This window comes from Gordionus sp. m RMFG-2023, chromosome 4, assembly GCF_954871325.1.
Source record: "Gordionus sp. m RMFG-2023 chromosome 4, tfGorSpeb1-WG-v2, whole genome shotgun sequence".
In the NCBI taxonomy this organism is placed as follows: domain Eukaryota; kingdom Metazoa; phylum Nematomorpha; class Gordioida; order Chordodea; family Parachordodidae; genus Gordionus; species Gordionus sp. m RMFG-2023.
Window position 1 is genome coordinate 25,486,931 of NC_088778.1, and position 27,845 is coordinate 25,514,775.

Sequence of the window (27,845 nt, forward strand, 5' to 3'; positions counted from 1 at the left end):
AACTAATCAGAAACTTCAACGGACGCCTCCATACCTCTCAAAAATTAAAATCACCAACCCCCTTCCCCCCCCCCCACCTATAAAATCATGGTCACGTCCCTTCTATATGAAAATAATCAAATATAGTAACTCTTTTTTTTTATTATTAGATCCATTTTGTTCATTGGAATCACAAAGATTCTCAATCAATCGCGGAGGCGAGTAACTATTATCAAGGCCTATGCGTGATGGGAGTTTTCTTAAAAGTAACCCAACTTAAATTTTCAAATTTTATGTATATTTTTACTTTGTTGATAGATAGGGGAAGAAAGCGCGGAGTTCGATAAAATTATTAATAATTTAAAATACGTCAGGAACTATAGGGAACATTTATTAGTGGACGAGGAATTGGACATTTTCAAATATCTTCCAAGTAAATTGTAACCACCCATAACATACAAATTATATAATTTTTTTTATTTCGATATTTCTATAAAGATGATTTAACCCAATATTGGACGTATCCTGGCTCTTTAACCACGCCGCCTTTCTTAGAAACAGTCACGTGGATTCTATTAAAAAACGCCATCGAAATATCTAGTTCTCAAGTCAGTAATTACATTATTTTAATCGTTTAAAAAAAACATGGTAGAGTCATTGTTGCCACTTGAAACTAATTGGGGAAAAAACAATATACTAAATTTCTTTTTAGTTTAGACCTAAAATTATATTTGTAGCTACAGAATTAATAATTTAACTGTATACCTACCATGATTTTAAACATAGACTATAGAAGGGAGTGGCAAAATGATGCTTAACATAGCACCCATACTTTTTTTTTATTCTTGACCTCTAAATGATATTTATAAAATTTGGATGAATGCTTAAACCTATAATAAAGCACTTATAACAAAATAAAAAAAAATATTAATTTAGCCTTTTAAAAAAATTTTTAAAGCACCTTTATATAAATTTTTAAAAAGGGTAGTGGCACCTTTTTTTAAAGATTGATATCATCTATTGCCTATATCTTAAAAATCAAATAGTAATTTAAAATATCAAACAAAATATATTATATATAAATAAATATCCACCTAAAATTGCGTGAAAAAATAATAACTATTTATTGCCTTTGCTTTTATTTTAAAACATGTAATAGTAAAAAAAATAGGTCTTTGACTTCTTGCTTATTCACTACTCAATATAATTATTATAAATCCTATACATACTTATAATGGTATATTATTGATTGATCAATAATGAAAGACATTAAATAACGATTTTATTTTTTATAATAGCTCGGTGAATTATTTAATCTATACTCGAGCGATATGACGGGCGAAGGCCAGTGTCAACACATGCGAAACATTTTCAGAGATCCGCAGCCTTTAAATGGTCGAATAGTGAGAAAATCGTTTCAGTGAAAAAGAATGAATATTAGAAGGAACTTGAAAGAACAATTACATTATAATGCAATATTAGTAATCTACTATGTTGTTTTTTGTTATTGATATAGATAGAACATAGTAATATAAATAATAAAAATTATAAAATTAGTCGCGGATTGTAAAAAAAAATACATCATTAAATTTACAAAAAAGGGGGTAAATGATTCCCTCATTAAAACTAAATTTCGCTCTCCAGTCTAAATAATCGAGGCCCGATTATAAGTGGGTCTCTAAAAAACAATATTCTATCATATTCAAATTAATCTGTGTTATAATTCGCGTTTTGACAGACCAACTTTATAATTTTTATCTATGAATTTTTAAAAAAATTAACGTGTCCTTTCCCCTGTGATTTATTCCATTTATGTGATCAAATTTCTATCTAGTTAAACTATATTCGATAGTTTTATATATATGTTTTTAAATTGTAACCTATTTATAAATTATATTTATTAGAAATAAAATATTTATATAATTTATAATATGCTTATTAATATATTATATGTAGTGTTTAAGATATTAAAATAAAATATCATTTTTTTTAACAAAATTAAATGATAAGATAATTTCAATTTAACAATAAGATGTTTATATATTGATCGAAAGTGCATTTACGATAATCAATCAATTACCATAAATTGTATCCTTAAACAAAATACAATTATTTAAAGTTAATACATTACATTTTAATCCATAATTTGATATAAGAACATAAAATTAAGTAAAAAGGATTTTTTTAAGCTCCTTAGGCAGGAGGATCCAATGAAACTGATGTAATTCGATTTATGAATGGCAATTGAGAGTCTTTGCCTAAGGTAAAAACATTCCTTGGGTCCATCAGTGATTTTATGAATAAGAGAACCGAGTTTCTTGAAAAAGGTTAAAGCAAGGCTACTATATGTGGCTTATGTAGATGAGATTATAAGTATAAAAATGTGTTCATTGGATATTTCCAAATATTTATTAATTTTGGATAGTCTTTGATGCCCAAGATGTTTGTGCTAAGATATGAAGGGCCTAGGGGATCTATTACAGGAATAGTGACAAACTAGAAATTGACTTCTCTTCCAAGGAATTTGGCTAATGCCATCTGGAAGTTTTCCCTCAGATCTAAAAAGATCACTAGATTCTTGGATTAATGAAATCTGCTAAGATTTAAGGGCACGTTGAATAATGGCATTACAGTGATTGTGTCTAGAAGTATGTCCTTTGCATGAACGGGATTGCAAACTATGTCGTCCCTTCGAGTCAACAGGAACATTACATCCAGAGCAATGGTGGTTAAGGTTGGGTAATTGAGCAATTAAGACGGATTCCAATGGCATGAGTGAGTCCATTTAGTTGTAATTGAAGATTAATAGTAGGGATAGCCTCAAGGAACTCGTGTCCAGAACCATTAAGCAGTGATGAGAAGAGAGGAGGATCTAGGGGGTGCATACTTGATAATAGAGTTTCGAAGGAGCAGGCAACAACCGAGATATCCCATTCCATTTGTTTGCAAGTGGCTGATAAAGGGGTGTAAACAAGAATTCGAGATCTCCATAGATCTAATGCCTCAGTGTTTGACGAATCGTCCACAGAAGAGTGAGCGGTAACAATAGGCTTTGTTAATAAGCTATTTAAGATAAAATTTGTTAAAGCGAAATCAGAAGGAGATCTGATGCCAAGACCGCCTAATTTTGTGAGAGAGAAGTTTGAGCCCAAGCAATTTTTTCGAACTTAAAATTTAAGATCTCTTCGGCTAGGTTATTGATTTTCGTTTCAATTCAAAAGGATCCGGATATTTAAAAACAGTAGTAGTCCTTAAAGCATATAGAATGCGCCGTTTATTGAGAAAGTTTTTTAACAGAAAAAACTACTTAAGTGAAGAAAGGAAGAGAAGGATATCGCCCAATTTGATAAGAGTATAGAATGCGCCGTTTATTGAAAAAGTTTTTTATCAGAAAAAACTACTTAAGAGAAGAAAGGAAGAGAAGGATATCGCCCAATTTGATAAGAGTCTCAAGGGTTGAAGCCAGAAAGGTGCAAACAGCTGCTGAGTGAATCAATTAATCTTGATTAATGACTTTAAAATTGTGGGAGTTAATTTTGGAACATTTTAGTTGGATGAATTCTGTCTGGTTTGCTTTTTGAAAATTAGCCCTAAAGAAGAACCGATCTCTAAAATTTATCGATCGCTTTATTGACCTCATTGGAGCCACAGAGTATATCATCTTCTATATACCAAACATGAAGAAAGATAGGTTTTGATTGCCTTGATCATATCGTTGATTCCGAAACAAAATATCAATGCGCCAAGAGGATCACCCTGTTGAATCCCTTCTATAGAAGGAATTTTATATGAATTAAATTGCACTATAACAGGTTGGAGTTATTTGAATAAAACTATTAAAAATTCTCACCTTTCTCCTATAATATACTTTTGCTTAAGATTAAAATATTAAAAGCTATATATATATTTGCTTTACTGTGTTAATCGTATTATACACCTTAATAAAGTGTCTCACTCCCTCTTATTTACCTTTATGCTATACATAAAAAGAATTTTTTTAAATATTTTAATTTTTTAGCAATATAAATTTTTTGAAAATAATATTTGGGAAAGGATGAGCGCTTTCCCATTAGGCACTTTTGATCTGATAATGATTATTTTTAAATACAAAAATGTTATATATTATTGAAACTACTTTATTGATAAAAATAAGCCATAATGGAAAATAATTATAAAAAATTGGTAAAATTCATCAACAATTTAAACAAATAAAGAATGGATTAAAATTGTAATAGGATCCATATGCCCAAAAAGAGCATTTACGTGTGACAAAGACCAATAAACATTTTAGATGTATTTATTATTGTTTAATATAGTTTCTTTAGTTTTCTTGAATATTTGTCTTAATGCTGACAATTTAAAATCTTGTTGTTTCCTTAATCTTGATTTATATATTTTTACTTTTACATAACCTAAGCTTGTTTTCTCCATAACGGCTAGCATGGACGGATTTGCATTAAATATATTAATGATTTCATCATTTGTATTTTATTAGTTGTTTCTTTTTTCTATTATAATTTCCTACCATATTTATATTTCAATAAGCAAACATAAATTTATAAATAAAACCCAAAAAGCTCATATGAACCTCTGAAAAATACTGCAGACCCTAAATTTTTTATTCAAATAAAAAATAATTTTATATAGAATAGGATTTAATCTTTTATATAAGATATTTATAAGATAATTCAAACTTTATTATTTTTATATTTTTTATATCAGCGTTAAAAATTTACTTAAGAGGGTATAAATCATATATAGTGTTATAAAAATTTTATATGTAATCCGATATTAAAGAATATTATAGCGCCATAAGCATGATGTTGTTATACATATTTGGTTAAAAAATTAACCATTAGAGTTGAGTACTCTAGAAGAAACCCCCCTACTCTCTATTTAGAAATGAGTGGCATGCTCAATATCTTAATTGCCTACTTTTTTGCTTACTAAAACACCAGCTAAACAGCCGTCTTGGTCGATTTAATATCTATACTTAATTGTTTTTTAGTCTAGGCTAAAAAGCTTTTGAACTAAGACATCCTATTTTAGATAGTTTTAAGTATTAGGATGGTATTTTTTTCTTTTTTTTAAATTTTTCTTTTGCTTTTTTGGTTGCTTAGTCGATACTAAATATCCAGCTAGCTACAGGTCTACCCAGGCCACGCCAGTCAGCTGTTTAGTAATGATTCAAACCAGGACACAACTCCTTTTTTAAAAAGTTAAATTTATTACTAAATCTAATTTTTTATTGCTTAACATAGATATAAAACACTCTTTTTTTATTTTATGCATGCAACATTTAATAACTATTTTAGGGCTCTTGTATATTAGAGATTAGATATTTTAAAATACATATGATTATGAACTAAAATTAGAATTTCTTTATGTATGCTTAGAACTTAGAACTATTCTTAAAAAAATAAGTTTAAAACTCATATATAATCTTGACAAAAAATATTTATTGATAAATTTAAAATTTTAAATGCCAGTCACACGTGATAAAGATACTAAAAAATTAGATGTAAGTATTTTAGGAGGTAATAGCGGACGGGCTATATCAGGTGATCCAATGACTAGATGGCACATATTGGAAGATAAAACTGTTCAATTATTTAGGTTTATAAAAATATTTCTTAAGAATGCATAATGTTTTTTATTCCATTCACATTTTACTTAGAACCGAATATTGGGGACCATCCATTCTTACGGAAAATTTGTTAACTCGTATAGAACAACGCGAATACCGATTAGATATGGGAGAACTTGTGAGGTTATTAATCTTGTTTTCTCATAATTTATATTATTAAATGTAGTGCTGAAAGGCGATTTTTAAATACGGTTAACCCCGATTTTATCCAAAAAATATTACGCAAACCTGGGTTGCCTAATATTATTTTGGCTATCTTAATTTAAATATGGCTAAATCGAGCCATTTAACAACACTATTTGTCGTATTTAGACATGAAATCCATTGGGTATCAGAAATCTCAATTTTAAATTGTGCATAATACCTACCCTCCACCGCGAACTTTTGTCTATTTTTTTAGAGCTTATATTATAAATCTACATAAAAATGAATATAAACTAATATTAAATAATTCAAAATTTCATAGAAAAATTGTCTGAAATTTATGATGCAGGTAATTTTTATATGCTGAAACACATTTGAAGGTCAAATCAGACTTTATTCATTTTAAAAAAGGCCTCAGTAAATTATTTTAAAATAAGAAATCTCTGAATTCCTATGTATTCCATATCCCAATAAGATATTTTTTATTAAACCTAGATATTAGATGGATAAAAATTCATAAGTGATTGAGGAATGAGATCACGGTTAGAACCATAATATTGAAGGGGGGGGGGGTGAAATAGCAGGGTTTTGAACCCGAAGTCGGGTTCAAGAATTCAAAATTGTTTGGTTGAGTATTTTAAGACCACAGATCAAACAAATACTGATTTATGGGCTACCCATCAAACCCGGGTAATATGAAACCGGGGCGGGTCTGGACCTCTTTTAGAAAATCGGCTTCGATTAAGTTCCAGTTATCAAAATTTCGCTAAAAGTTTAAAATTCCTGAACCCGAATTAGGGTTCATACCGCTGTGAAAAAGCTTCATTTTTTCTATCTTTCGTTCTCGAAAAACAATGGGCAAAATTAAAATAAAATTTTCGAGTGTGATCTTAAGATTAATGTTAAGGAACAGCCATGTGGGTAAATAGTTCTATACTAAAATTACATTTAAAATAGTTAAAATTAAAGGAATCTACATATAGGACAATGGCTGATGTAGTCCATATATTTATTAGATATAGGATAAGGTCGCTAACAGGCGTCACAGTCTTCAGAATCTTAGTGGGCTCGAATTGTTTTTAAATTATTTTCAGGATAACCTTTTTTTAGCTAACATTTTCAAAAGGATCTTTTTTTAGCTAACATTTTTATAAAGTTAATTTCAAAACAACTTATTTTTGAGTATTAAAAAAAATTAAAATTTACAGGGGGCTCTTCAAATTTTTCAGGGGTCTAGAGCCCCTGCACGCTCCACCCCCCCCCATAACTGAGGCCTAATTTTATCTAGGGTATTGCTTTAAAGTATAATACAAATTTTCACAATTTTTAAAATTAGTTTTAAGATATATATTATTTATCTCTATAAAATACATTATATGAGATAAGGATCTTCAAAAGTACCATAATATTCGCTATTTGGCATGCAAAAAAAATAGTGTATATATTTGATATGGGGCTTAAAATAGATTTAATAATGAAAATATCTACCTATGCCTGCGTTCCTTAACAATAAGCCTGATGATCTTAATACTAACAAATGGGTGATATTAATAATATATATAAATTACAAATGAAATACAGATTTAAAGGTGCCCCGCCTAATAAATTTTTTAATTGGGGATTTGTGGAAAATGATACCGACATTCAGGAGTTGAAAGATTGGGAGGCAGTTCAGATTAATAACGCGAATACTCTTCAAGAACATAGAGGAGATTTCGTTAAAGAATTCGACAAAAATTTCGATAATACGGATGTCCGTTTAACAGCTGTCGACAAGGCTTTAGGAATAAGCCCAAAGCTACCCCTCAAAAGCCTGACAAATAGAAAAACAATTTCAACTCACGGGAAAAAGAGTGTAACTGGAAACGAAACATTTCCTCCAGATGCCCTCTTAAAAGCCCTCCAAAACGATGATCTTCACAATTTAAATAAAATGGAGATTTTACCATGAATTAATTTTGATTTGTATTTTTTTAATGTTTATTTAATGATACAGGTTCATTTATGGATAACGGGAAATAAAGCCCTCATTTGTGTCTTTTATAATTCATTAGTTTTGAACGGATATCAATAATGATCATTTTTTTATAACAATTTAGAAAAATAACCAGGGTATTTAATACGAAATGAATGAAATATTAAGACTTGTCTCATCTAGCAGCATATCAAACCTATATTAAAAACTATGGTTTTGTTTGTAACCGCGAAACAGCGTGATATCGCGTGGCTTTCAAAATAAATAATGTTAAATTATAAAGGCTATGTTTTGTTTTAAAGAATTACGTGGGCGGCATCGCGGTTACCAAAAACTAGGCTTAAGAATTATTTGGTTTTTATTAGATAGAATGAATGATAAATTAATACTTGTCTTATTATTTTTTAAGAAATTTAATCTTTGTGAATAAAATTATATTTTATTTTAACTTTATACATATAAGATTAGGATATCATGACGTAAATAAGATTTATATAATAATATGTAACTCATATGATCAATTTGTACACTGATAAACATTTAAGCCAACTAACAAGTAAAAAAAGAAACTTTTTTATCCATCAATATATTTTATAATTTTGGAATAAAATAATTCTCAGCCAAATTGGCATTCCTTAATTTGCGCTGAATCCAGGGCAGATATTCTTTAACATTGGTGTAGACACCTAATCTGTTAGGTAAAGCGCAAGATTCACCCCAGCTCACTATTCCAGTTATGTACCACTTTTGATCCATTTCATTAAAACATTGTAATGGGCCTCCGCTATCTCCCTATAAAATATATAAATCCGTTCAATCGGATAAATTTATGATAATTATCAAACATAATTTTAATCTGTCCTGCCTTATTTATGGTAATTTAGCAAAACCTAGTTGATGCATTATAAATTATATTAATATTAGATTCTAATGCCATAGAGTTTCGGGAAATTGTAATGAATGCTATTTTTACGAAGTAAATGACAGTTACCCTTGTAAAATTATTGAATGCATTAAACTCTCATCTACGAGTATACAACATATTATATAATCTTATATGTTTCAGCGTAAAAATATATATATACCGCACATGAGTCTTTGCCACCATCTACATAGCCCGCGCACAGCATACCATTCACTATTTTGTTGTTCATATATTTTCGAGAGTTACATACCTTCAGTGTGACTAGAGGCACCTTCAATTGATTTAAAACAACGTTGTCCTCTATATACATATAATAAAGGAAATTGGATTACTATATTCACTCCTTAGTGGGGAAATACATTAATATTTTCCTCATATTTCAAATGGTATTATTATTCTTATTTCTCTACTTAATAAATAATTCTTTATAATAATATTTTTTTTTTAAATATAATTCTTATTTAAAATAATTTATTGAGTATTTACCACCCCAACCGATGACATAGCAATCTGGCCTTTTTTCATCCACGGGGTAAAATCCATCGTTAAGGCATATATTTATCGTATTTTTATTGAATTTTAATGGTTTCCTCAATATTAAAAGGGCGATATCATTCTTGTAATCTATTGCTAAAAATAAATTATTACAACTATTTGAATATTGATAAATAAAATAATTAATTTCAGAGATCTGCAGAGGTATCATTTGCACGGATTTTTCTTTAAAAAAAATTTTCGGCCCTTTATATTTTCAGGCTCGTCACGAATTTTTTTATATTTTATTTATTTATAATTTTTATAGCAAATAATGACGATTAAGATATTTTGTTTTAAAATATACGACCCAGTCCAGGCATTTTTTTAAAAAAATTTTCAGACCCGCCTAGGGCATTTGAAAATTTTTCTTTTGGTATATTTAAAAAAACCGGGCTTAGTGCCCGGCCTATAGATCTCTGATACAATTGAATAAAGAAAATATATTTAAAAATATTTATTTTTGTAAAAAACGATATTCAAATTCGGAGTGTCTGTATGTAAATATGAGATGAAATAATATATATATCTTCGAATTGCTTATAAAATAGCGACCTGGATAAATAATTCTTAAATTTTCACTTTTTCTAGCATGATCTTACTAAAAAAATTTAACGAAGCTTGTGATATACAAGATTAAATATTCCTAGTAGAAAATATATTTATGGCCAAAAATTTTACTAATAATAAATAAGTTATGAAATCTTTGCCTTAATAGGAGTTAACAACATGAATAGATTTAGAAATCATATCCTAAGGATATCGAGAAAATAAAATATATTGAAACCTGGACTCCGCGAAATTCTATATACAGCAAAAGCCGTGTTCTCGACTAGGACCATCCCATTTTAAAACAACAATTGAGGAAAGATCATGGAACAAATTTATTGTTAGAATTTTTTTTACAACTATAATTAGATGTTTGAACCAATTGGTGGCCTGAAGCTCAAAAGGGTATTTTAATAACATTTTAAAATATTGTAGCAATGTCTATAATTAGAGCAAATAAAGAAATAAAAGATACTACAGAAATAAATAAAATAACGACGAACGTATGGAAGAAATGATAATAAAAAAAATGATGATAAAAATATATAATATGATAATAATAGTTAAAATGATAATAGTAATGGTAAATAGAAACAAACTGGATAAATAAAAATAATTATAATGGTAAAAACAAATTCGATAACAGGCATTATTATAAATAATAATAGGAACAAGTTCTATAAGAATTATAAATAACTGACAAGATTTTAATAACAACGATAGTAGATAATTTAGATGCGGTGATAGACATAATAAGGTAATAATATAATGCAATATATGTCTCAAATGCGGTAATAAGGAACATTACCTAAAAAACGAGGCTAGTATAACATAGCAATGTTATATAATATTCACCAAGTTGACATAAAAAAACAATCACAATTAAGGTACGGATATATTAAAAAACACTTATAATGGAATTTAGGGCTCACACTATGTTTAATAAAAACAATAATGGTTGAAACTAGGAAAAAACCTCAATTATACCACTCACTTCTTAACTTCTTATTTGCGAAGGCAAAACTATACCCCATTAATTATGATTTATGTGAATGTAATAATAAATCCTTTAAACGATAGATTACAGGCGGTACCATGGATTGTGTGACCAAGAATACACCATTATTTGGATTACCATGAATTTTAGCATATAATTTAAAACTACCAGACTATGTTTAAATGATAAATAGTAAACAGGGAAAAAAAATTTATATAATTTAGAGAAATATTCGAAGACAATTAGATATGATAAATAATAAAATGGTAAAAATACAACGCCTACAGCTATGCCATCTAGACGTGCTTACAAAAACTATTATAAAGGAAAATACATTAGTTAGTGGAGATTAACTCCTATAAAGTTGATCCAACGATCACTTTAGTTAAATGGGCTACAGGTATACCAATTGTAAAGTAAGATGGTAGTCAGAATTTATTAGAACTTCTGTGTAACATCTACATCTAGCAGTGGATCAATATTTACTAAGTTTGTAGACATTACAATGAAATTAACAGGGGGGATCATATGTTCAATACAATAAATCTCCGTGATGCCTACCTTCAGATAGAGATTGATAAGGGACAAAGTTTATATCTAGTTATACACTGAATATTTTTGCTATCGTAGAATAATTTTTGGGCCAGCTACAATGGCAACTATTTCATGGAAAATTTATTTAAAGTTATAACAAATGTAGGAGTGTTCTTGAATGATGTTATTATACAGGATCCACAGACCAAGAACATAATCAATCACCAAAACCTATTAAATCGCAAAACAAAACTAACAAAAATAATTTTTATATAAAAATGTAACATATCCGCCGAAAAAAAAATTATTTGTCCACTTGGTCGGACCCGAATTTATTTAAATAAAGAAAAATTAAATATCTTTTATAATATATGAATTGTATTATACAAATAATGGATATTAGAGCCTTGTTTCTTAAAAAATTTTACAATACATAAATTTATTATTCTTTCAAATAGATATTATAAATGATTTAAAAGTTAACGGCAAAATTTTCTGAAATTCATAGGATAGATATTCTCAGTATGCCGGAATACAGTTCTATTAAAATCGCTCAAAAAATAATTTTACATTTACGGAAAGAACACATTAGCACAAACCTAAAATATAAAACTGAAATAAAATAAAATATATATGTTAGACACGAATTAACAGCTGATCAATTTTAAAAATCTGTTTTGGGGATCAATTTTTCTTTATTAATATTAGTTCTATCTTTAATTTTATTCATGATAATAATCTAAGAAATATTGATTTAAAGAAAAATTAATCTCAGAGATTTTAAAAATCCATCAGCTGTTAAATTGTGTCGGATCGGATGCCACTATGAATGCGACCTAAGTACACATTTACGCATATTTATATATTTTGCTTTTCTGAATAGAATTCTCCCTTCAGAATTAAAAATAAAAATTAAGAACTAGTCTAGGACGCAGTTTATAAACTTATTTAAAGTGGCATATGTTATTGTGCATAGTTCTTATCTATTTATTATTCTGAACACGATCCCGGAGTGGAACTTGGAAGATATGAAACGGTGGAAAGATAATTCTAAAACTTTATCCGGAACGTTCCAAAAAATAATCATAAAAGAAAGATTTTTCCAAAATTTTAGCATTGTATTTAAAAAATACACACATAAGAAATTAATTAGAGAATATATTTAATACTTAGATGTAATAATTGATTTTTACATTTATATGGATGAAATAAAATAATAAAATTTGTATACAAATCAAATAGATTTAAAATTAGGTATTTTCTTCAAGGATGTTTTTCGCAACATTCCGACTAAACGAATGGGGAAAGAACAAGATCAATGCCTTTATTCTGAGTCTGGAATTTTTTTCTTTCGAAATTATAAAATTCGTGGTAAGAGGTGCAACTTTATACCAAAAAAAATTAACACTTTGAGTTTGCTTCCTTTTCCTTAACTATTATATATAAAATGGCAAAATTTATTTAATCCGTATTACCGTCAAATTTAAAATCTTCATGAGGAATGAATTTATCGACTCTTCGGGTTTGTTGAGTCTTTTCCTTTTCAATCGAAACATTATGTTTACCGGCTCGTACCCTAAGATCATTCAAATCCCTGCTTGTTCTGTTGTTATAAGATTGATTTTTAAAAGAAAATATATTTACTTTTGTTCAATTGTTTTTCTTTATTAAAAAATATATATTTAAATTAATTAAACATTTCATAAGTTCATTAAAATAATTCAAACAATTATAGTCTATTTTTATCAGGGTTGGCATGTCGGTCAATTGACCGGTCAAATTCGGTCAATTGACTGACCGGAGGAGTATTTGACTGGTCAAATACGGTCAAATACTCTAAAATATTAATGGCGAATAAATATTTTGATATAATTAACTAGTATGCATTAAAAGCATGTTTATCAATCTTATTATTTTTTTATTAAAATATAAATATGTAATTTTTCTAAATATAGTAATATTTTTAGTTATTTTTTTGCCTAATCATTGCCGTTTCTCGCCTTCTTTATTTTTTTCAATTCATTTTTCTTAAAAAAAATAAAAATACCCGATTTATTATAATCATAATATAATTTTTTCATTCTTATTTTTTAATAAATTTAAATTTTATTTAATATTTAGCCGAGTATAAATTATATTAATTCTCATTTGTTTTACTTACACTTGCTATATTTGGTTTTTAAAATTAATTTTCATTTTAATTGTTCTGGTCAGATTTACGGAATATTATTCAATTCTGGTAAAAAGTTTATTATATTATATTTATAATATTAAGAAATTATTGGAATAATTGGTCGATAATTATAAAATAGTTAAGATTGATTAACTTTACAATAATCAAAATCATTTTTTGTTAAATTTTAATATATTAGGGATTATGGTCAAACCAAAGCATCATGTTTGAAAACATTTTCAAGAAGTACGCGATGGTAAATCAGTTAAAGCGGTGTGCAAGTTTTGCAAGATGTCCTATATCACCCACGTTGATAGAATGGTCAAACATTTATTAAGCAGCTGTACTATGTGCCCTGTTATAATTAAGGAAAAATTTTATCCAAATTCCAAAATATCAACCTCTACAAAAAATATCACAAATGTAATTTGTAATAATTCTAAGTCTAACTCTAATGAAGAATTGGGTGAAATTAGTGAGAATGATTATCAAATGAACAATATTTTGTCTTGTGACTCAGGAGAATTTGATTCCCTTATTTCTAATCAATCTACAAGCAAGGCGATTAAATATAAATCTCAATCTTGTATAACCGGTTTCATAGATAGAATTAATCCCAAAGAAAAAAATGAGCTGGATCAATTGTTTGCAAAGGCTGTATATGCGAGCAATTTACCTTTCCACATCACTGAAAATCCCTACATCCAAGAATTTTTTAAAAAAATACGTCCTATTTACACATTACCCAGGAGAAGGCAGCTGGCTGGATATCTTCTAGACAAAGCGTCAGGTGATATGGAGGTGAGAGTTGCAGATATAATAGATAAAGCTCCTTACTTATCAATTGTATCAGATGGCTGGAGCAACATTAGAAACGAGAGTATTATTAATTTTATGGTGATGACGCCTGTTCCAGTGTTCTACAAATTTCTAAATACTGAGGAAAATCGCCATACGGCAGATTATATTGCCCAGGAATTTAAAAATGTAATTCATGAATTGAATCCGGTAAAAGTATATTCTTTAGTTACTGATAATGCCGCTAACATGAAAGCAGCCTGGAGAATTCTAAAATCTGAAGCTATTTATAATCATATACAATGTTATGGTTGTGCAGCGCATACATTGCAGTTATTCTTTCACGATTTTGAACGATTGGACGCCTTCAGTGACCATATTTCAATAATTAAAAAAATTGTTAAATTTTTCAAGAATAAACACATACCAGCTGCAGTATTTTCCCGTAATAAGAATCTTCATGGCATACCATCTACATTAAGTACAATTAGCCAAACAAGATGGGCATCGTCAATAAAATGTATGGAGCAAATTCAAATATGCAAGAAAGCTCTAAAAGCATCAGTTGTTGAAGAAGCTGTTTGTGATAATTGTCCCAAAGAAATTACCAATAATATATTAAACGAAGAATTTTGGACGAAAAATTTAAAATTTTTAGCTATACTTCAACCTTTAGCTACCTCATTGTTGAAAGTGCAAGGGGATAAATGTACTTTGGCCCAAGTAAAAAACGAGATGCTTAATTTGGAAAAACACATAATACAATCATGCCATGATTCTATATTTTCTCCATCTCAAGAAAAAAAAATTAAGGTTATGTTTGAAAAGAGAAAAACTGATATAAATACATGTGCTCACAATGCTGCTTATTTATTGGACCCCCAATATCAAGGGGAGCATCTTACTAATACTGAATTTGATGAAGCATGTAATATAATACAAGAATTGGGTATTTTACAAGGTGGTGATAATCAAAATATTTTGAGTAATATAGTAAATTTCAGAAGCAAAAGCGGTATATTTAATAGCCATAATATGTGGAAAGTTGTAACTTCCATAAGAAACAATCAAATTTCGGCCTCAAGTTGGTGGAATGCATTTTGCCCACCTTGCCCATTAAGAGAAGTCGCTAATATTTTACTAACATTTCCTAGTTCGACTTCTTCTTCTGAAAGAAATTGGTCGGTTTGGGGCAATATTCACACGAAAAACAGAAATAGATTAAAGGCTTCTACAGCAGGAAAATTAGTAAGAGTGTATCATAATTTAAGATTGATTAAAAATATTAAAGAAAATATTGATATTGAATATGAATATGAATCGGAACAAGACTCTGCCACGGAGGGTGAAACATTGACTATAGAATGAATTAAAAAATATTATGATATTTATTATTATACATAGATTTATTATAATATTATATAAATGCAAAATAAAGTTAATATTGGTGTAAAAAACATTTATTTGAATTTGACCGTATTTGACCATATTTGACCGGTCAAATATCGGTCAATTGACCGAATTGTATTTGACCGGTCAAATGCACAACCCTGATTTTTATAATTATTTTCAAAAATTTTTTATATTAATCAATTTTAAAGTTAAAATCTCAGCTAATAGTTTGGAATAAAAAATCAGCTGCAGATAATATCAGTTAAAATTTTTCTTTAAAACTGAGCCCATGAGTTTCGCTCGATTATATAAGTTGAATATATCTAATAATATAATATTTGTGACAACTTGAGTGGACTACATTTAATATTATATGAGAAAACAAGAACATTACCTCGAATTTAAGAAACAATGAGCTGCCGTAAGAATTACTCCAGGATATATTATAGTACCTCCACACAGAAATTTATTAATCTGACTATATACCGCTACTTGCCAGGGCCACGAATTAGGTTTGACTACCATTCCACCTTTGATTCTGTATTCATGAGGCCGAGTCTGAACTACCCTACCCGTTATTTTATTATTTTTCCGGTATATAGGAGGTATTCCACATACCTTATTTATGATAAGATTTCGGGTATAATTGTCGAGATCTGACTCTGAAGGATCTTCATCTCCATTATCTTCGGTATTCACTCGATCATTTCTTGTAGAACTAGGAGACATGGGCGAAAATTGCTTATTAGTATAATTTTCTTTAATTGGAGTATTAGTTGATCGAATGGATGAATACCCATTGATCGGAAAAGGTTGAGGTCTGCCATCACAAAGACCTATGCGTAATAAAACTTGATAGTAGGTTAATTTAAAGGTATAAGTTGAAGGGTTTCTCTATAAAATGGAAAATATATTATTATCATTGGAATGTCGATAAATAAGAGTAATTTATTATTGGGATAAATAAAGAATTCTTTCAGAATAAATATATAGACCCTCCAAGTATTGCATAGAAATAGAAATAATAAAATTGGAGAAATTTGACTGATTATGTAAGGATATTTTTTTTAAATATTCATATTCTCAAAGAAATTTTTGCATTAAATACTTAAATAGATTAAAAATTTAATGTTTTTTTTTATTTTTAATTAGCCTCTTAATGATCATTTATTTATTTAGATAACATTATTATTTGATGTGCCGATTTAAGCCTAAGGGTGTCAGAATACTTTTGATTATTTTCTATAATTTAATACCATATTAAAATCAATGTTGATAATGTTTATAAGAGGGTGTTTAAAATGTTTTTTTAAATTGCAACATAATGTGGTATAGCCTAGGTATTAAATGAATGCTAATAATAAGTTTCAGATTTTAGTAATTGCAAAATTCTAAGCATAATTTTATAAAATAGATCCATATGAATTACGATTTACTCTGGATCAAATGCACTTAATTTTATGGATATTTTATTTATTTTAAAACGGCGATAAAAATTCTAAGTAAAAAACTATGAAAAATTTTACATGTAATTATTTAGATCACTTTTCCTAATATATTAAAATTATATTATAATAAGGTCACAAATCACAATACCACAATTGAAAAAACCTTTTTTTAATCTTTAAGAAGGTTTTAAAAAAAAAGACCAATCATATAGGAGGTATCACATAAGAACCGAAAAAGGTTAAATTTGAATAAATTAATTCTATAAATATTGAAGAGATTTAAATTATTGGAAAAAAAAATTAAATTTTCACTTTTATAATGATAGCTAAATCTGTATTACAACAGATGAGCTTATCTAATTATTATACTAGATCCTAAATAGGAAATAAAAAATTATCCCATCTCCTCCCTTAAAGCAAATTCCTTTTTAAACACCTGCATAAAAAAATTATATAATAAATAATATTCTTATTATTAGAAAGTCTCTCTCTTTAAATTTATATATAATGTATAAATATTGAGTTTTATTTACTTTGTTTGCGAATACTTCAGAATTGTTTGAATTTTGATTGATTTTAATGGCTCTTAGTAAAAACTTCTCTTACATAGAATAATTTTTATTAAAATAAACAAAGCCAAACTATTTTACCGGAATATTCGTTGGCACGAGGTATAGAACATTTTCCGCAAATTGATTTTGATTGAGTAGGTTTGCACAGCAACGCCTTCCCGGTTATGATATTTATTTTAGAGCTTCATTTTAATACAATTAATTTTGTTTAAAATTTATATGATAGATTTAACTACTTTTCGTTACTAAATGGGTCCGGAGTTTGGACACATTTTTGTTCAAATTTTTTGGTCGGCAGATCCATTGTATATAATTCCGCGTCTATAGGACCTTGGTGTATATTGAATAGCATTTCCAAATCTGTTTTAATTCTCACAGTTGAATAGTAAGTTGACACTGCTTTTATGAATGTGATATCATCGTGGGGCAATATCGTGTAAACGACGAATTTCTTGGCTCTTGGCCCATTTAAATCCTCAGTCTGTACGTTGTACCTCAAATTTTTAGGGCCTAAATCAAGAACGAATTCTTTAGTTTTTATATCGTAAAATGTTTGCACACTATGTCTGACGCCATCACTAGTCTTAACAGTAATAAATTCTCCATTCTGACAATCGCATGCCCATTTTATTAAGTCTTGAGGTTGGATATCACCTTTATATTAACCAAAGAAAAGTAATTTTTTAAGGTAAATTTTTTAAATCGTCTTTTGTGCTAGTAAGTTATTATAGAATTAATTCTATAAATTGTGGATATATATTATTCAGGTAAAGATATTTAAAAAAAAATATCCCATAAAATCTATTCAATCATTTGATATAATAAAATATTACCTGTGGGACATTTGCAGATAACGCCTTTTGAAAAGGATAATAGGAATATGAAAGTGTATACTAGATCAGTATATAATATTTTCATTCAAAAAAATTTATAAATTTTTTTGATTTGCAATAAATATTATCATAATGAGACTTAATTTTATTATTTATTTTTTTTACGTTTAAATTAAGTTCGATTATTACAATAAACATCTTTAAAAAATTGGAGTTATCATTCATCGAATAATAATTTTTATTTTCATCTTTATATAACCCTTAGGATGTATTTTTTTTTTCAAATTTAAATTTATTATGTATCAATATTAAAATTATCATGTTAACTCTAAAATAAGAATTATAAGTTTAAAAAAATTTAATTTTCAAACGTGCTTGTTCAAGTTCTCTCATTCATATTATAGGCAGGGTTGCCCAATCAAATTTATTAAATTGTTAGATTTTTTTTTAAATAAAATTTGAGGATTTGACCCCCAAAAACCCCTTTTCTCGGCCTTCTATAGGGTTCAAAAGCGAGCTACTCCTTAGGCTATAATGTCACCGATTTATTTTTCCCTATAAATCCTTATAAAATATAGTTTATATTTTTTTAATGACCACTACATAAATCGGGTAAAGTTATTGATTTAAAAATGTGACCCTGCTGCAAATCTTGTCCAACTGTTAAAAACTGATATATTTTACATAATCTTTGCCCATAGCTGGCAAATTTTTAAGTTTTTTTAATTAATAATAAAATAATATCGAATTTATATTTTTAAAATAATAGAAAATTTTAGTATGTGTGAAATTTTTTAAATTTTACAAATGTAATAGAATTGTGTTAAATAGTGTGGCCATTAAACTTTAAAGAGATTGTTAGAGTCTACTAGTCAATGTGATAGATCTGGCAACCTAGATTATTGCCAATGTAAATCATGCCTAATAATTTATACAGGCAAAAACTCGCCTCGAATTTTTTCATTAAAAGTAAATTGTTAAACTTTAATTTATAATTTCCTAAGCGAATTATCTTAAAAGATCAAAGTTTAACAAAGAACATGTTTTTTTATACCGATTTAAGGATTTTTATATTTAAATTTATATCCGATTATTTCTACTTTTTAACATAGTATATGCATAAAAATTAAATATTTCCTCTAAATCTAATTTTTTAAATTTTAGATAAAACAAATAAAGAGTGAATACGAGGTATGTTATTTAGCCTACTTGTTTTCATACCCAACCGTTACGCAATTTCATCCTCCTGCCATTGTTTAAATCTTTTAAGTCAGGATAACAACCATTCATTGCAGACCTCCAAGGTGAATAAAGGCATTATTCAAATCAAATATTATGCCTCATACTTATTGAAATAATTTGAATCGATAAAATATTTTTTTTTGTCTAACATTGACAACTATAAATAAATTTTACAAATGTTTTCCTTCATAATTTGGCCTCACCATGGGGCTTTCACAATACCCACATGTCATGTTGAGTGTGGAACTAATATAAAATTATCTCAAGCAACGTATATTATATATCAAACTATAATCCTACTTTTATTTGTTTTTCTATCTATGTTGCATCTTCATATGAAGATCAAAACATAAATAATTACGGATAGCTTGCAGATTTTTCTGAAATAAGTCTAACGATGATAAATTTTTAGAAATATCAGACCTTTAAAAAAAATTTGGGTTCAGGGATCTGCACTAAGAAAATTTTAAGCATAAATTTAATCAGAATATATTTTTATAAAGAATCCGAATCCGAGCCAGCCCGGTCAGAAAATTCTTGCGGTTTGATAGGTGTGCATAAATCGGTCCCTATTTGTTCTTAGAAAACTTAAAAACAATTTAAAATTTTTGAACTCAAATTTGGGTTTATAGGTTTGATGAAAATAAAATGTTCTTTTCTTCCAATATTGCCAGCAATATGCTTTTAAAAATTTAAATAACTGCTAAAAATTTTAATAGGATACTTATATCTGTCTCTAAGATACTTTATTTTAAAAGAATTTTTTATCTTTTTCATTTTCTTGACAAAAAATATAGCTAGAGATACTATTTTATTTTTTTTATTTAAAAAAAATTATATTATTTTCTACATTCTTTCCCTATGGATTCTTGAATTATTTTGTTGCTTTTTTCTATCATTTATTTTTTTCCTTCCTATCTTTAATTGATATTTAATATTATTTTATATTTTGACATATGAATTTTACTGTTTTATAAGAATATAAATTTTGATTTCTTATCCATCTTTATATTAGTCACCCTCTTAAGCTAATCATCATATTTTATTTGTGCAATAAAATATATTTATTCATAGTTCCCTGGCCAACATTTTGGATTGCCCTTTGGACACGGCGTATATAATAAATAAATGTCTGGGTATTTTCAATTTACTGATTGTTTATTTGAATATTTTTTCATAATAATGTTTCTCTTTTAGCTTTTAATTATATTTATAGAAAATATCCTAGGAATATTTTATTATAGTTATCGAAATATTCTTTTATTAATATTTAAGAAATTTTAAAAAAATACTAAAGATGTGAAAAAGTAAGGAATAGCTCTTCTTGAGAAATAAACTAGAATTTGATGTCATTTATGTTTCAACTTGTTAAGGTTATTTTCTCTAAGTACTTTTGTTGGTGTAGGTTAATTTTATTTATCTCTTCTTCTCCGCTCATATTGCTGGGTCAAACACAATTTCCTAAATGCAGTTAGGTGAAAAGGAATGACATCAATTTTTGTTAACCACATAATTTTTGAATTCCACATTGACATTATGGCTTATTGTTCAGAAGGAATTAATAAACATTTTTATAAAATATATCTTGTAAGTTACTCTCATTTAGAAAAAGATACAAGTATCTTATATTTAATATTTATTGACATTCTTTTTAATATAATCTGTATTGGTTTTTTATTTTAGGATCTGCCCAACTTTTTCCTTGTGTATTTGATTTGAATATAATTTCAGTACTTTTTATTAAAAAAATTATAATACCCTCTAAGGTAAGGTCAAAAAATTTCGAAATGATGAGGATGAAATGTTATTATGAAGTTCTCTCAATTGACAAAGAAGCAAATAACGAAGAAATTAAAAAAGCTTATCGTAAGATGGCACTCAAGTGGCATCCAGGTTTATTTTATCTTATTTTGAAAATAGTTTTATACTATATATATACAGATAAAAACCCTAAAAATGAAGAAGAATCTACCCAAATATTTAAATATATACAACAGGCTTATGATACCTTAAGCGACCCCCACGAAAGAGCATTTTATGATAAACATAGGGACTCTATTTTATCAGGTTTAATAGTTTTGAACATTTATTCATAATATATTTATTTAAGGGTTTGATAAGGGAACTGATAAAAATAGTTTAAATGTATATCATTATTATAACTCAAGCTGCTTTAAAGGATTTAATGATGGGCCACAGGTGTAAATTTTTTGAATACTCTATTTTATTTTTTTTATAGGGTTTTTATACTGTTTATCGAAAAGTATTTACAGAAATTGGAGCTGAGGATTTGCCATATCATAAAGATGAAAGCATTGATTCCGATTTTATAATACCAACATTTGGTTATTCTGATAGCTCTTATGAAAATGTAATTATATCTTAAATATATATTTATTAAAGAAAATTAGAAATATTTTTAAAATAGAATTAAATTCACCAATTTTTTTGTAAAACTTATTTCATTTATAATAGAATACTTTTAAATAAATTTAAATAATGTTTTATAAAACCTTTACAATTATCATTAAAAAAAATAGGCTGTAGGACCTTTTTATAGCTTCTGGGAAGCTTATTCCACCCTCAAAACATTTTCCTGGCTAACTGATATTGGAGCAATCAAAAATGCTCCTAATCGGAGGGTAGCTCGCATGATTGAGAAAGAAAACGAGAAAATATGCAAAAATGCAAGGAAGCAAAGGAATGAAGAAGTCAGGGAATTAATCCAATTTGTCAAAAAACGAGATCCTCGTGTCAAAGCTAGAAAAGTTTTTTTTAAACAAATTATTTTCTTATTTTTTCCCATTTGCTAAATAAAAAAATATTTATTTATTGAGAAAAATGATATGAAGTTAGCAATCTTTATTTTAAAAATTAATTAACTGGCTGTATGGGTTTAGGCCCCATCCATCTAAAATCAAGCTGGACAGATTTGGGGCTAATTTTCACAAAAATTTGGATACACACATTTATTTTTTAACTGACTTGGTGGTAAATACCTTCAAGAGACAAATTTTTTTGACTTGACTAATAGTAAGAAAAGCATTGGCACCCAATCCAAAAAAATTTTTATCCCTGACAAAAACCAAACATAAAATAAATATATAAATTCCAAATTTATTTATTTTTGGAAAAGTATAATTAATATATAACACAAACCTTTTATTGATATCACTCATTAAATTCAAAAATTATATTAAAAATATTTTCAGACCAAACCAACCTGGAAAAAATTATGACCTGACTCAACTGAAATAAAAAAAAAATTAATGGCAACCACTGACTACTATTTAAGGGGTGGGGCAGTGTTTTTAATCAAGTTATACAGACCTCTACCAGGCGGTTCTAAAAATTTGAAATTTTTCTATATATACATTTGAAAAACAATCTACCTTAATTCAAAGTGATACTTTAGGCGTATAAAATAACAAAATGAATAATAATACTTAGGGATGTACCGATACTTTTTATCAGATCGGATCGGGCCGATATTTCACCTATTATAAAATATCGGTTATTGGCCAATATTGTAAAATTTGCCGATCCGATATTAAATGGCGTCCTTAACAAAAATAAAATGTTATAAATTTTTAAAAAAAAGTTATATCTAAAATCATTTATTTTTATAAATAAAATCGAAATCCATATTTTTTTAATAATAATAATTAATTAATTAACATTCTGCCATATTATTTTTGCGCATTCTGTTTATAAAAGTGTGCGAATATCTCTTCAGAATCTGTTTTTAGTGATGCTAGTGATATTGACAGTTACCATCGCCGCAGGCTGATTTCTGATAAATTAGAAATTTTGATATTCGATATATTAATGTTAAATATTTATTTAAATTTCATAATATATTTGTCTATTACTTATTATGTATATAGATTAATTTTGTTACTTATTATATTATTTTATATACTTTTAGGCAATAAAATTGAATATAAACTATAACATCATTATAATATATTTAAATGACATAAGTTATGGTATAATTAAATAAATGTTATACTAATAAAAAGTATATTACAAATTAAAACCATTGGTATCTTTACAGAATACAAAATTAGATATGATATCGGATCGGTTATCTGCCGATATCAATTTAATATCTGGAATATCGGATCGGATCTGCCTCCAAAAAGTGGTATCGGTACACCCCTAATAATACTATTATCCACCAGGCTTGCTAAGTATTTACGATAATTACGGCAAATCATGAATTATTTAGATAAATGAAATTTGAAATATTAAAAATTAAGACGCCATTTTATCGGTTCGGAAAATTTTATACTATTGGCTGATAACCGATATTTTAAAAGAGGCTAAATAGGTCTCATTCAATATCGGTTACATCTTTATTGATATCATTATTTCATCTATATTTATTTTTTTTAAATTTCGACCCTTTTAAAATAGAATCGAATCATTAGTATTTGTTTTTACGCGAGTATAATTGTATTATTCATAATACAAATAATGAATATTTTTATTTTTTAATTAAAAATACAATTTTTTGCGGAAATTTTATAGTGATCCCCACAAAAAAGACAATATTCAAATATGGCATAATTCATAATTGGTCATTGATGCAATTAAAATATTTTAAAATGCTATTTGATAAATTTACATTAAAAAACCCTATTCAGGCATAAAGTTTTCCTAATTGTTTCTTATTTTATGGGTTGCCTATAAAAATAGACTATCACAAGATTTAAAAAAGTCCTATTCGTTTTTTTTCTGATTGCATAATTTTGCCATTAATATCAATTCCACAAATGCCAGAAGAATATATATTTGATTACAATGACTTTCATTTAAAAAATATATATTACAAATATTTGTATGATTCTAAATTTAACTAATAATTTGAATATTTACTAAAAATTTACGATTTCATATAATTTGTTACTCACAATATTTCTAATCGAATATTAAATAATTTTTCTCGATAGCCTATTATTAGTCTCTGAAAATAAAATTGTTTCTATAGAACAATTTTAAGAACATAATAGATATCAAAGTAGAAGAAAAACATACTCATACCAAGAGTGGTTAAAAGATATCTAGTTCAAATATATCTAGATTACATGAAAAATGTGGCTAGATACACATACATGGCCTAAAAATATATCTATATATAGATGCAATTTTGCCAAGATGAGATATTCATTTTTTTAAATCATATTCATAAAAGGCCCTTTTTCACAAACCAAACTTTTAAAATATTAAACTTATAATAATCCTTTTAGGTTTATTTAATAAATTATCTACTGCAAATTATCTATCTCCAACAATACTTATTATCATTAAATTATCAGAGTTCTGCTTAGTATGATACCATTGAAATGCATTTCAGGGCATATTTTCTAAATGCCTTTCAATGATAGACTTCAATATATGTATTCACTTTTTGATCCATTAATGAAGGAGGAATTGTCAGTTTAGATTTAGTATTAATGTTGTTTGGTTTGCTAATTTCAAATATGCAAAAATAATTGCGGCACATTATGTTTAAAATGATATTTTTTTCCAGATTTGAAATGATTCTTAGATTTTAAAACGAAAACTTTTACAAGTGAGCCATGATGTTTTACAGGGTAAAATGCTTAATTAAATTGATTTGTTTTTTTTTGAGTTATTAAATATATATTATTTCATATTTTTAAAATTTAACAGGATTTCGTAGAAAAGGCCAATCTCGAAAAAACAGAGGCTCTCAACCAAAAACGTATCCTCCAAAAGAAAGAAAGATATCAATCTAGATTCCTCAACAATGTGGATCCGTTACAAGACCCTTCGTTAGAGAAAGACATCCAGATGCTGGAGGAAAAATTGGACGAAATATTTGGGAAAGAAGAAATGAATGGCTCGTTTAGTTCTGATAACGGATCTCAAAGCGAGGAAGAAAGCGAATCAGTTTCGACTGATTTAAGACAAAATGGTTTACTTTAAAAAAAATATTATCTCATATTAGTATTTAAGGTGTCGGAACAAATTGTCCCAAACTAAATGTCCAGAAAAGGAAATTTAATTAGGAATAAATCATTCTTGGATTAAATTAGTTTAGATGGTTTTTTTAGACATTTTGACCAACCACGATTATTCTTTATTTTTGAGCAAAAAATCCTTGAAGATCATAAAATATAAGATTTATTTTATAGATTAAAAAATTTGAAATTTTAGGTAAAATTTGATCAAAAATATTGTTTGAGCATTGTCAAAAAAAATTTTTTTAATTTGAAGAGCATTTGATAAAATTCTACAATGCTAGAAAACATAAAATTGTAAAAAAAAATTATATATAAATTATTAGCCAACTCTAAAAGACCTCTATACTGCCTAATTTGTAACAAGCTTTTTAAATCCACTTCAGCATTTGTGAATCACGAAAACTCTAAGAAACATAAGGACTCATTGGTCAAAATAAAGAGAGAGTTATCGCCTACTAGTCAACAATTGTATTTTAATAATGGTGGAAATGTATGCGAATTGCAAAATGGAGGACAAATTACGAATATTGCAATTGTGTCAAATAATATTGAGATTGACATAGACGAAAGAATAAACATAAATATAGAAAACAGTACAATCAATATCGATTGTTTACTGGCTGGTGGAAACAATCAAAATGAAAAAGAGGACCGTCTACACGATTCTCCGCTTGAAACGTCATCAGCAAGGTATGATTTTATTATAGAAGTAAAACTTTTTTCAGGGTTTTGGATCCGGTATAAGGCTTCAAAAATTTAGAAATGTTTTGCTGCGAGAATTTTATAAAATAAAATTTATAGTAACTGATTTTCAAAAAGGGATATCCATCCCGACCCCATTATACCGGGTTTGGTTGCCAAAAGGTGATCATGTTCGCAAAATTTTTAGCAAAATACTTTATAATTTTTGAACCCAGGGAGTGGGTCTATAACCCTGTTTTTTTAATATATGTTTTTGATAACGTCAATAAAAATCATTGTAGAAAAAAATTGACGATATAAATTAGGCAGAAAGAATATAATAGATTTTTTCTTTGATTTTAAAACTAATTTAAATAGTATTCTGATTTTAAAGTATCGATCCTAACGCTAATAAGACAACGGATAAACAACATTCACGCGTAGCAAACGCTCAACAGAGCCGAACAAATGATTCCGACATAGATTCATTAAAAGATGAAACAAAAAATATAACTTCCAAACAGCACAAGAAAAATAGCAAGCTTAAAGTTAGTAGCTACGTGTGTAGGATATGTTCCGAAATATTCGATTCTCGCAATAAATTATTCGATCACATTAAGGCTACCGGACATGCTATAGCTAAATTCAATCTCGAAATGTCTTCCCAATCGCTTAACAAAGACACTAAATCCTCCAAAAAAAGTCAAAAGAAAAAATAATATACTTTTTTAAAAAATTAAATATAATTTATATATTTTTTTATATTAGCAAATTATTCCTTATTATTATTAAATCACAGATTGATTATTGACATGTATAAACCTATACATATATTTGTTATATATTAATTATTTGTTAAAATAAATCATGATGGTATTGGGTTGATTGATTATATGAATGACTTATTGTTTTAGTAATAAACATAAATATGCATATAAAAGCCACGGACTACTCTAATTTTAAAAAGAATAATTGAGATCAGAGTGACTAAAGAGCTATGCTCTGCTACATTTTTACAAAATTACATTGAGCACCACTATATTTCAAAAATAGGAAGTGGGAGCTAGCTCCTTTTTGGGGCCGCTCCGTTCCTTTAATTTTATATTGCATAAATAGTTTTAAAAAATAATCTTAATATTAAATGTAATTAGTTGAATGAATACAATAACAAATTATGTATTTATGAAACTATAAAATTAAATGTTGAGTCGAGTTGTTACCTTTATTTTATTCTCTTTTTTTCAAAATAAAGAAACATGGAAAACGGATATAGTGTTATCAGATTTAGGGGATACTGAATGGGTGAAATAAAATTTCTATCATATAGTAAATATTTTTATTATTAAAGAGAGGTGGATCTTAACGATCTTTATAAAACAACTTTCTTATGTGTAACAGCTTGGATCAATTCGAAATCATTGCAATGAAA

The 27,845-nt window shown here is 27.4% G+C and overlaps 3 protein-coding genes across 9 annotated transcripts in view; 2 read left to right on the plus strand and 1 right to left on the minus strand.

The window, feature by feature from the left end:
• LOC135927949 (carbonic anhydrase 1-like) overlaps positions 1 to 1,909 on the plus strand; it is a 32,853-nt gene extending 30,944 nt beyond the window's left edge. For all 5 annotated transcript variants that reach the window (XM_065464232.1, XM_065464233.1, XM_065464231.1 and 2 more), the window contains exons 4-7: positions 150 to 245; positions 298 to 412; positions 478 to 587; positions 1,278 to 1,909. In XM_065464232.1, coding sequence (XP_065320304.1) covers positions 150 to 245; positions 298 to 412; positions 478 to 587; positions 1,278 to 1,403 — 447 coding nt within the window. In that variant the 3' untranslated portion in view covers positions 1,404 to 1,909. The remainder of the gene's footprint in view (positions 1 to 149; positions 246 to 297; positions 413 to 477; positions 588 to 1,277) is intronic.
• Positions 1,910 to 8,336: 6,427 nt separating this feature from the next.
• On the minus strand, positions 8,337 to 18,001 carry LOC135928760 (coagulation factor IX-like). Its single transcript, XM_065465223.1, has 8 exons — positions 17,904 to 18,001; positions 17,746 to 17,849; positions 17,629 to 17,691; positions 16,042 to 16,541; positions 12,760 to 12,887; positions 9,157 to 9,300; positions 8,831 to 8,970; positions 8,337 to 8,537 (listed from the first exon to the last, which is right to left on the minus strand). The coding sequence occupies exons 4-8, from the start codon at positions 16,374 to 16,376 to the stop codon at positions 8,337 to 8,339; spliced, it is 948 nt and encodes a 315-aa protein (XP_065321295.1). The 5' UTR covers positions 16,377 to 16,541; positions 17,629 to 17,691; positions 17,746 to 17,849; positions 17,904 to 18,001.
• Positions 18,002 to 21,502: 3,501 nt separating this feature from the next.
• On the plus strand, positions 21,503 to 27,276 carry LOC135928013 (dnaJ homolog subfamily C member 21-like). 3 transcript variants are annotated; one of them, XM_065464329.1, is made up of 8 exons: positions 21,503 to 21,635; positions 21,684 to 21,809; positions 21,853 to 21,941; positions 21,982 to 22,113; positions 22,283 to 22,510; positions 25,422 to 25,686; positions 26,059 to 26,425; positions 26,811 to 27,276. In XM_065464329.1, exons 1-8 carry the CDS (start codon positions 21,530 to 21,532, stop codon positions 27,133 to 27,135), a joined length of 1,638 nt encoding a protein of 545 aa, XP_065320401.1. In that variant the 5' UTR covers positions 21,503 to 21,529; the 3' UTR covers positions 27,136 to 27,276. The 3 variants fall into 3 exon arrangements, with proteins under 3 accessions (XP_065320401.1, XP_065320399.1, XP_065320402.1); XM_065464327.1 differs by having other exon boundaries at positions 21,539 to 21,809; XM_065464330.1 differs by having other exon boundaries at positions 21,539 to 21,809; positions 26,795 to 26,956.
• The last annotated feature ends 569 nt before the right edge of the window (positions 27,277 to 27,845 follow it).